At 45.2% G+C, this 11,514-nt stretch overlaps 1 protein-coding gene across 1 annotated transcript in view; it reads right to left on the bottom strand.

The window, feature by feature from the left end:
• Positions 1-805: 805 nt before the first annotated feature.
• Rhoj (ras homolog family member J) overlaps positions 806-11,514 on the bottom strand; it is an 83,302-nt gene continuing 72,593 nt past the window's right edge. The window contains exons 3-5 of the mRNA XM_051147675.1: positions 10,719-10,883; positions 8,527-8,622; positions 806-1,204 (exon numbers count right to left, since the gene is read on the bottom strand). Coding sequence (XP_051003632.1) covers positions 1,058-1,204; positions 8,527-8,622; positions 10,719-10,883 — 408 coding nt within the window. The 3' untranslated portion in view covers positions 806-1,057. The remainder of the gene's footprint in view (positions 1,205-8,526; positions 8,623-10,718; positions 10,884-11,514) is intronic.

Raw genomic sequence — 11,514 nt, 5'->3', positions numbered from 1 at the left:
GTCCAGAGCCTCCCCATCCTCTTCCGCTTTTTTTCTTGGTCGAGCTATAACTGGAGAACACAGGGAGGTGGGCACAGGAGAAAATGTGAGTAGAAGAAGAGCAAAGACATTTTGTGAGTGGGGCGTGGCGTGGCGTGGCGTGGCGTGGCGGGGCGTGGTGTGGCGTGGCAGGACAGGGCGGGACGGGGCGTGGCGTGGTGGGACAGGCCCACTCTGCTGCCTCTGAAAATGGCTTTTGCCATATTCTGACCAATTTAGGTGAAAAGTAGAAAACTGTTTCTTCAAAGACAGTCTGTTTTCACTTTGAATGATAGCAGAATTTTGCAAGAGCAGCGTCCCCCCACCCCTGAAGCATTTGTAGGATGAGTCTTTGGCAAAACTGGGCAGCTGTAATAATTCACAGGTTGCTTTCTTTTAAAAAAGGTTAAAAAAGTATAGGTCTGTAAGTTTATAAAAGTTATAATTTTTTTGGTAGTCAGGCGTTCAGAGGTACATGATGGCTCTAAGAACACTGGCAGAGATCCACTGCCAAAAGGTGTGAGCACAGTTCAGCTCATCTTTCAATGACTTCGATATAGATTTGTGAGGCTCAAGTGATTGGACATCCGGAAACCGTTAAGACGCTTGAATAAAACAGCAGACTCAGAGAAAATGCTGGCGTTGTGTTCCCAAATCTGGTGAAGACACGAGCTAAGGCCACCAATGAAGGATGGAGTAGTACATGGTTTTCCCGCCATGACTTCCTGTTGGTTCATAACCATGGGAGGGAAAATGTGAAATACGGGACGGATCGTGACTCGGCTTCCGGCACCTCAGTGGCGTACTGTCTGCATGTGGCTCAGCATTCTCCACACGCAGTGTGGATGGTCTGGTCGGCCTGGGCATGTGGCAGTGGCTGACAGGATGCTGAGCTGGGAAGCTGGCAGGGCAGAGGGACGGGCCTTGGGAAGCAGGAATTCTTTTCTGGTCAAGCCCTCCGTTTTGTGTAGAGCTGGGTCACAGAGGCTGGCTGCCTTTCCTACCCTTGCATGACGGGAGGGATGGGTCTCAGGCAACTTCAGATAATTGCACAGCAGCGGTGGCACCATAAGCAGCCTTTCTTTTTTTTCTTGGGGTGGAAAATAGTGAGGATGGCTTCATCAAAAACCGCCTTGAGACCCTTCTGAGTCAGTGCGGAACATTCCAGGTAGCACTGTGCTCCGATCTTAAACACAAAGAAAGAAAGTCATGAGTGGCAACCCTCTGCTTTGCTACGTCCCCATGCTTGCTTGTCCCACAAACAGCCTGTTTCCAGTGTCCTTTCATTTCTATATGGAATGTGGCAGTGGCATTCAAGTGAAGAGAATCTTGTGTGTGGAGTAAGGCAGTGAGTGTTACTGGACCTACAGAGCAGCCAGAAGCATGGGTGGCAGTCATCATAGATTACTCTTGATTGCTGGGTATCTCCCAGCAACATAATGCTTATTTGCTATTATTTTTCAGTATCAATATACTTTGAAAAACAAATTTTAAATTAAAACATGAAGGAATAAAAATCATAGAAGACATTCATTGATAGAGACACCTTCTTTCATGTTTAAGGGGCATGTATTTTGTACTGGGTTAGTGGTCTATTTTGAATTATTATAACAATTATTTATTATTAAAAATAAATAATCATAATGGTGATGATAATTATTACTATTATTGCTACATGTATATGGCCATGCTTTCTGCATGGTATATCTGCCCACCATGTGCATGCAGTGCCAATGGTGGCCAGCAGAGGTCATCAGATCCTTTGGGACTAGATTTACAGACACTACATTATGTGTGTGCTGGGAATCGAACCCAGGTTATTTGGATAAAAACCCAGTGCTTTTAACTCAGCCAGTGCTGAGCCATCTCTCTGGCCCCTTGAAGGTGAAAAAACATTATTTCGTACTATGAGTAATTTAAGCATTATAAAATCCCCCTGAGAAATGTAGAAATCCAGGCCAGAAACTGTTGTTTCTCATTAAGAAAATTGCTGGCCAGGAAGGCTGTGCTCAGCTGTGGGCTTTGGTGCAGGAGGAGACCTGGGTGCTCTTGTCTCACATGAGTCGACTATGTGCAGAGGGCCTCTGAATATTAAGGACATCTGGAGAAACACTTCCCTCCCCATTATGAAACTAACGTTGAAAAAAGCAGCTTAAATGCAGGAGAGGCTGGCTGGATATTGAACCTGGAAATTGTGGCAGAGGAATGGCTGGGGAAACAGGGCAGCAGAAGCACACAGGTATCCTAGACAGGAGCTTCTGGAGATGGTACACAGGGATGCTGGGGGACCAGGAGAAACGGGCTGCGGCTTGTGTTCTCACTAGGACGGATGGTCTCCTCAGCTCCCATAGGTTCGTGCTGGGCCATGACTGCTCATTTTCCTACTTTTTTTTATACAGGTGGAGATTTAGAGTTGATGTGTATAACTGGAAGAAGCATTCTGTGGGTCAGTCGGGATGTAGGTGTCTGATGTGTTTGTTTGTTACCAGGATGTTTGTATGATGCAGAGTGAAGAGAGACTTGTGGTTTAGCTTAGACAAGGATGGATGTAGCCAAGGCAAGGCAAAGTGAGCGTTAGCTAGAAAGAGAGAATTACGTTTAACGTTTTTGTCTCTTGAGGTGTGTGTGTGTGTGTGTGTGTGTGTGTGTGTGTTGAGAGAGAGTTTGTGTATGTGTGTCTGTGAGTGTGCATATGTCCATGTGAGAGTATGTGTATATGTGTGTGAGAGTGTGTGTATGTGTGTGTGTGTGTGTGTGTGTGTGTGTGTGTGTGTGTTGAGGCCAAAGAAGGGTATAGGGTCCCGCTCTATCAGTCTCTGTCCTGTTCCCTTGAGACAGGGTCTCTCACTGAACCCTGAGCTTGCTGCTTTGATTAGACTGGCTGGCCAGTGAACTCCTGGGATCTGCTCATGCCTGTCTCTGTGGGTGCTGGGGATTTGAACTCAGATTCTTATGTTTGTAGGGCAAGTGCTCCTTCATGACAAGCCGTCTTTGCAGCTCTCAAGGTGCGTTGTTTTTCTCATTCTATGGGGTTCTCTGACCCTTATTACTCAGCCCTGCAACAAGTTGGCAGAGCCAACAGCCACTGAAGAACAGGGTTGTTTGGAAGGTCACAGATATGAAGACTCGGTGTGAAGTAAAATTGTTTTATTTCAAAATCTCCCCATGAACAGCATGTACTTCTTAAATGTGTTCTTTTCTGACAAGAGTGGCTATTTTATAAGCCAATGGCAAATGCCAGAAGCAGGGAGTTGAGAGCACCAGTGACTGCGTGCTGAAAGCTTACTTTATGGATTTTGTTTTGACAATGGCTTGGCCTTTGGATTTGGAAACTTTAAAAACTATTAAAAAACAGGATATGAGTGAGAGGAAAAAGGAGGTAGAGTAATGCTTTTCCTAACAATGGCCTGAGCTGTCATCCACTGCCTTTGGGCGTTTTGTCTATGCCTGATATATGCACCTATAAACAGCACAGCAAGTAAATGACTAACAGAATGGCTGCTTGTCATGTGATGGCTCTCCTCAGTTATGCAGAGGGGGGAAAACTCCTAGAAGGTGCTGCAGGCTGTCGTCTGTGGACAACCTTTCCATGGATGATGCTGAAACCTCAGACTGATTCTGAAAAATACCAGGGGTTAGGCTGACTTCTGTCCACTCATCCTGGAACCCTGAGAGGTGCGTGGAGCTTGCTTTCTTCTTCCTTACAGTGCTGCCACCTGACAGTGTGTTAGCAGATTAGCCTGTCAGCCTGGGCCTCTGAAAGAGGCAGGAGGAGCCCAAACTTGTCTCTTCTGATTCTGACAAGGGGAAAGATAACGAGATGGTCCATAAAGGCACCGTTGTGTGGGGAGGGTAACGTAACACCGTGGCGTGCCAATAGTTCCAGGAAAATTAGCCAATGGATTTTGGGTGTGATTTAGGATGTACGTGTGGGAAACAGAGCCCAGTTGTGAGACACTGTTTGTTGCCATGTTCTACGTGCTCAGAGGGTCGGAGAGGAGAGTTTGTCCTGGTTCAGGGAAAGGGCACAGACATGTTAGAAAGAATGCTCAAAAAAAAAAAAAAAAAAAAATCATTAGGGTCACCAAAGATTGAAATGGAAAATTGTGTCAAGGAAACACAGCCCTTCTTGTTTACAGAGGCACCTTTTCCTGGTTCTTAGAGCAAAATGCTGCTCAGCCAAGTATTTGGGACCCATGTGCAAAAGTGCAGAGACTCCTCCTTTGGACACACATGTGAGCAATCTGAAGCAGGCTCGGCCAAACTGACACATTTCAAGGAATTAAAACAAAACAAAGAAGAGATTGAGGTTACAAACAAAACACCTTTCTGATTTTTTTTCTCCCAATACTTAAGGTGCATTGTTTCCAGAACTGGGAAACGTGCCACAATGGTACAAAGCGCATAAGAAGGAAGACGAACCAACCTGCAACACGACAAATCAAGTGAGACAGCAAGCTAATACTTTTTCCTTCCTCTGACTGGGGTGGGGCATACTGAAGAAGCATAGAAATAACTAGAAGGGTTGGGTAATGGAGTCCAGCTGGCATTCTTGCCTGGGATGTTTCCCACCTCTCTATAAAATCAGATGTGGTTGATACCAGCAAGCGGTAGAGGCAGAAGGGTCAAGGTTGTCCTCAGGTGTATATTGAGTTCAAGGCCAGCGTGGGCTGCGTGAGAGAGCCTTCTGAAAACAGAAATGAAAACCCGGTAGGTACAAAGAACAGAGGCCAACGTCCTCCCAGCGGCAGACCAGTCTGAGGGCAAGAAGGCCAACAGAGCAGTCTGCTGAGCCAGAACTTATGCTCTGTAACTCATTGCAGGAACCTAGGGAGGTAAGACTCTCGCCAACTCATTTATAGACCTGGCAGCGATGAGGACGTGTCCATCTCTCAAACCAGCGACTAAACCACTCCACTCTGCTGTCCCTGGCAGTCTATGAAAAAGGAGGCCCAAACCAAAGTATTTGTCTGCAGAGCCTGGGATGGAGACAGAGGACTGAGGCAGGAGCATCACCAGCTCATGACCTCTCTAAGCCTCAGTGTCCTCTAGGAAAGTGGTGACAATAATACGCAAACCACAGGAGGTGCTTCGAGGATTAGCTCAGAGGAAGCCTGTGGTGCACCCACAATAAACACTGTGCAAATGCTAGCTATTATAATAGAGTACTTGACAGGAGAGCCAAAGACTGGAGAAACTAAAAACATCTCTGTAATTACATGAATTGTCACGAAACCAGTTAAACATCTCACTTGGTTTTCTTTGCGATTAGATTTCATATGCTCAACGTGATTGTAAACCAGAGAGCAGTTGCTAGGAGAGGCTGGCAAAAGCCAGCCAAGTGGTGAACTGAGCCACTGTTCCTAAAATAAATCTGAAATGGAATGGGACGCTTCCAAGAGACTCGTTATCAGAGGTGGGGGGTGGGGTGGGGTAAATCCAAACCCAAATTGAACTTTTTGAATGAGGAGCGAGGCTAGGAAGCCACCAGAACAAGGGTGGGGACAGTCCTGGAGGCTAGGAACATAGAGACCAAGCTACTGCAGAAACAGTAGGACCTTCTGTTAGGAGCCGCATACAGTCACATACGTTGACATGTATACTAATGAGAGCATCTGAGGCTGAATGTTGGAGGAGACCCCTCCGATCCACTCCCTTTCCCAGGGGACCACACACATGGCTGGAGAAGAGACAGTGGGCGTGATGACCAGGTGCTCAGGTGGTGGTGTGCACACAGCTGAGTTCAAATGTGTTTGTGTTCCCCAGGGCTATTTCCTCACCCATAAGAGGCTTAGCAGCCTAACACCTCCCTGGATGGCTTGTATTGGTGGCACTGACCCTACTGTGGAAGAAATAGGAAGGGTTCAACTGTCTGTGTGATGTCCAATACCACAGCCAATGCAATTCCTGCCAAGGTATAGTATTTGGTAACTTTGAACACATTTTAATAAGAGAAATGCCATTTATTTACTTATTATTTATATATTTGTGCTAAGGAGTAATTGGTAGTTAATGTTATTTTTGACTAGGGCATGCATTTCCAAGGTTAGTTACATAGACAGTAAAACATTAAAAATTTAAAATCTCTATTTGTATTTGGCAAACTTGAAGTAAACATCTTTCCTATCTTGTTGGGTCTAAATTTCTGAGTGGAGATTAATATCTATCATATCTCATCTCTATTAAAACATCTATCTTGGTCTAAAAACATCTTAACTCCTAACCTACTAAGCTTAATTGAAAGACTAAACTATCTGGTCTTCAAACCCATCAGAGACTTGAGAAGGAATAAAACTTAAATACCTGAGTGAACCCGGAGTGCCGGTTAGCAGCTTCCAAAATGAAAAAATGACCGAGACAGTTTACTTCCTGAACAGTCACCCAACACTCTCTATAACGTTGGAGCATCAGCTTCAGCCTTCTGGCCCAATGTATCTGATGGACATATTTGCGGGGCAGGAACTATTGAGGACTTGCTTACCCTGTCTTGGCAGAGTTTGGCCGTCAAATCACTATGAATGTAACATTTATATAATTCCTGAGTTTCTCGTGGTTCTTCCTGCTGCGTGTACTTTATTTTACTCATGTGTAATAATATAAATGTATATGTTAAAAAAGAAACATAATAAAATATTAAAAAAAAAGATTAGGGCATATCTCTCAGTGCCAGGCAGCCACAGAGAAACATGTTTCCAAAAGAATTCACTAGAGAAAAGGAAACAGACTAACAAGTATACAGACTGCATAGGTCTGGGGGGGGGGCGGGGTGGGGGCAAGAAGAGAGACAGGAAGACAGCTGCCTAGTGTTCTTAGGGCAGCACAGAGTGTAATATCTATAAATCTTTATTAGAATGGTGCCAACGATCACAAATTTTGCTTATTGTAAGGCGAGATTACAGCCCACTCTGTTTCAGTAAAGAAATATAAAATGTTTTCAATTCCATAGGCTATGTACTAATTAAGAAATCCTATGACATGGCTTTTTGAGTTACTTTTTAGAAATAAATGTTATGATCAAACATGAAAAGAATTAAAAATCTCCTGCTTGAGTCTATGGATTGGTGACTAAATCAAGGATGAAGAAGCTGAAATTAGGGAAATGCTATTAAAAATAAGGAATTCCTAAAATTTGTGGACAAATGGACTGAACTAGAAATGATCATAATGAGTGAGTTAACCCAGAAGCAGAAAGAGTCAAATGGTATATACTCACTTATATCTGGACACTAGCCCAAGTGACATGTCCCACGAAAGTCTTCACTTAATAGGAAAGTGGGACAGAAGGGAGGACATCCTATTGGGACTCTAAGTAAGAGAAGCATAGGAAAATGGGGAAATAGAAGGATCCAGAGGGACCTAGAAACGTACAAGAAGAACATTATGATGGGTGCATCTGGGCCCAGGGGTCCTGCTCAAACTATGGCACCAGCCAAGGACAATACGTGCAGTAAACTTCAAACCCCTACCCAGATCTAGCCAGTGGATAGAACATTCTCCACAGTTGAGTGAAAAGTGGGGACTGACTTTCACATGAACTCTAGTGCCCCATATTTGACCACGGCCCCTGGATGGGGAGACCTGGTGGCACTTAGAGGAAGGATAGCAGGCTACCAAGAAGAGACTTGATACCCTATGAGCATATACAGGGGGAGGAAGTCCCCCTCAGTCACAGTCATAGGAGAGGGGAGTAAGGGGAAGTGGGAGGGAGGGAGGAATGGGAGGATACAAGGGATGGGATAACCATTGAGATGTAATATGAATAAATTAATAAAATATATTTTAAAAAAGAAACAAATTAGGGAAATGTAGCTCCTGAGCGTCCTTCTGCAGAAAGGACTCCCATGCAGATATGCCCATTTTAGTGCCTGCTTTGCGCATGCTGTGGTGAAAGATTTGGTGCCTGGCAAATAGGTGTCTGAAACACTTCTGCAGCTAGGCCACTGTTGACAGCCAACTCTCAGAAGTGCAGAATGGTCAGTGGAGGTAAGTCCAGGCCCGCTCCATCAGACAGCCGCGTAGATTCCTCGCCCTGTTACTCCCAGCTGTGTGTTAGTTTCCCATATGCTATTTGTAACACTGTCCGGACTAAGTGACTATTCACTATAGAAAGACAAGTATTGGGCAAAGAGAAGCCTGTCAGATGTCAACCCAGGCCTCTCCCTGGACAGATCACACAATGCCTCACATGATGAGTTATGCTGACAATAAACAGGGGGGTTACATGTATACCTACCTCTAACAATTCCCCTTAATTCACGCTAAATGTGGCAAGTCCGCGTTCTAGACACTGCTGAAGCAAAGTGGTAAGTGCTTAGTCGTGGCAACTCACGGAGTTTCTTAATGAAAACCACAAGGTGCCTGCTCACAGGAATACTTGCCAAAATGGCCCCTTCCAGCTCTCCTAGAACAAGGAGGCTTAGCATAAAGATCCAAAGCACGCGGCAGCTTAAGGCAAAATCCTGCCCTAGTTCTCCCATCTCTGAACACTCAATTCAAATGTGACCATACCGCTTTCGCCAGCTTCACGCCGTGCTCGTAGGTGAGAGGCTTCTCCTTCATGTACAGCAGACGCGCCAAGGTTTTGGGGTCATCTCGGAGATCGATCTGGGACAAAGAGAAGTTCATTATTCTCAGGCCTCATTAGGTCTTTTAAGTGGAGACCTGATATAGTGACCCGGCACCTCCCCTAACCTTGAGGTTGCTGAGTGTTCTCCAAGAAAACAAATACACGTGCTGTGTTTGAGAGTGATTTTTTTCTTTTCTTTGCTTCTTTGTTTCTTTCCTTCTCTTTCTTTCTTTCCTTCCTTCCTTTTTTCTTCCTTCCTCCTCTCTCTCTCTCTCTTTCTCTCTTTTTCTCTCTCTCCCTCTATCATTCTTTCTTTCTGGGTTGTTTGAGACAGCGTTTCACTGTGTAGACCAGGCTGGCCTCCAACTCACAGGGATCCACCTGCCTCTGCCTCCCAAGTGCTAGGATTACAGGTGTGCGCCCAGCAGTTTTTTCTTTTGACCATGGATGCAGCAGGAAGGCCTTCTCCATTCTTCTTCCATGCAGTCCCCTGGCTGCCCAGAACACCCTCCAGTGATCCTTTGCTGTCTGTCTGGGGGTTTGAACTCTCTTTCTCTTTCTAGACTTCACAGATAGTGCACAGAGGCACCAGATGGTCTGGGTACATTATAGTGATTACTCATTTGATTGTAATTTAGAGCACTCATTATATTATATTTTTTGTAGCTTTGGATCCTTTTTTTTTTTCTTTCCTGAATCAAATCGTGACCTTCAAAAGGGTGGAGATTTGTTGCCTCTGAGGCCTTTTCAACAGATAGCGAACAGACAGGGCAGTCTTGCAGGGGACTCCCAAGGAGAAAAGCCAAAGGGCTCGCCTAGTGAGGCAGCAGAGTATCTCTGAAGGGGGAGCAGCTTTGAAGGCAGAGGTATAGACTGAACACTTTACTAACGCCGTGGCTGCTTTCAAGTGTCACCATGACGTCGTACTGGAAGTCGGTATGGGGGAGGTAGGATTCCATCGATTAGAGTGATGTTAATCACTCGACTCAGGGCCTGTTCTAAACAGATTCAACCCACACTAGGGGTTTGAATGTCCAGTTATGTATTTTGGCAGCAGGATCTAGGCTTCTGGTTATGGACAAACATTAATATGTGCAATTGAAAGTAAACAGCTTCATTTAAACAAACAAATAGCCATCTTTCAGAGCAGAAATGGGACCTGCACTCAGCAGGACAATTACTCGGCAGACAGATGAGTTCTAATTTGTATTTAAAGTGAACACACATACATTTCCCCCATCTGCCCATATTGTTTATAGAAAGCGTTTTTTCTTTCTTTATGGTTTTTACATTTTCCTCTTTGTCAAATAGGATGCGTAATGAGAAGTCAAAAGAAGCGTGGCAGGAAGCAGACAGAAAGCCCTGCAGTCATAGTACGGCCCTGCCCTCGGAGCACTGGTGCAGCCATAGCACGGCCCTGCCCTCGGAGCACTGGTGCAGCCATAGCACAGCCCTGCCCTCGGAGCACTGGTGCAGCCATAGCACGGCCCTGCCCTCGGAGCACTGGTGCAGATTTGAAAACAGCCAAGAGCTAAATCCACTCAAACTACAAATAGCTCAGACAGTCCCAACCAACAACCCAAGCTGCGGGACTTTATCAGCTTCCGGGAGCTTCTGAGGCTTTGACAGTTATACATGTTGCTCTTAATAAGTGTGTTTTAACTTTCCTAACATCTGTGTGATGAAGGCATCAGGGGAAATGTGGAGTGGAGTCTTTATCTTCTTTCTCCGGCAGGGCCATCAAGGAGCCCTGTCACATGCCTTGTCTGAATCTAGGGTCATTTGGACCCGCACACCTACTTTGTTGTCTTAAAACAGTTGTGTCTAGTTAAAAAAAAAAAAAAAAATCAGATAGTGTGTACAATTGATGCCCTTGCTTCAAGGCAGGAAGAGTATCTGGAAAAAAATCATTTTCTTTAAAACAAAACAAAACAAAACAAAACAAGCTGTGAGGTTAATTTTAACGTCCAGATCAAAACTTTATGCATCATATTAAATAACTCTGTAACTAGTTTTCAACTAAATAATCTTGTGACATCAGGGCAGATCTGAGATTCTGTCAAGGTGCTTGGTAGAGTTCAGGGGGTCACCTTTCTCCCATCCCATGCCGCCCTTCCATCACCCTCATTTTAACCTGGGTCCCGATGAGGACGTAAGGCACGTGAGGCATGCAACCTTTCAGCTCCGGAACCCACTCCTCCTGAACATTGTGATACGAGGCAGGGTTCACCACAGAGAAGCAGATGAGAAACACGTCGGTGTTGGGGTAGGAGAGAGGCCGCAGCTGGTTATAGTCCTCCTGTGGGAGGAACAGGGGAGAGTTGGTACAGGCAGCGTGCAGAGGGTCTGTGTGGTTCTCGTCCACAGACGAGCTACAGCCTTTATTGTGTATAGAGATCACAAATTGCCCATGTCGGATTGACTTAAGAAGAACTGGATAGCTTCACTGAGGTACAGTTTACATGTCATAATGTCTACCCACTCATTTCTCTTTTCCAACTGTGTATTTTGTTACACCAGAGTTAGGGGAATTGCAAATCTATCTCCTCACATAGTGTTGTTAATGATGACAGCACCTAAGTCTACCTCAACGGCACGTTTCTAACCTACCACACACTCTCACCGGCTGTATGTGAATGGTGGCAGTTTCTAGAATTATCCATCTTGCCTCATGGCAGCCTGGTGCTGTGACCGGTATCTCCCCACTTCCGTCTCTTCTTGCCCCGGTAACAATCACTCTATTCCTGTATCTTTGGAAACCCACCCACTCAAACAGTACGATCAACAGGCCGAATACAGCCCTCCTGGGACCCTGGGATATGTAAATGAGTAGGTCACTGACCTACCCACTTCAGTCTCTTTAACAATTAAAATGTTTTCAACTTTAACCCAGAATAAGATAAAATACAAAGCAAAGCATTGTTGCTAAG

Source organism: Acomys russatus, chromosome 1, assembly GCF_903995435.1.
Source record: "Acomys russatus chromosome 1, mAcoRus1.1, whole genome shotgun sequence".
Lineage (NCBI taxonomy): Eukaryota > Metazoa > Chordata > Mammalia > Rodentia > Muridae > Acomys > Acomys russatus.
Note: the sequence above shows the minus strand (reverse complement) of the source record. Positions and strands in the feature narration are given on the sequence as shown.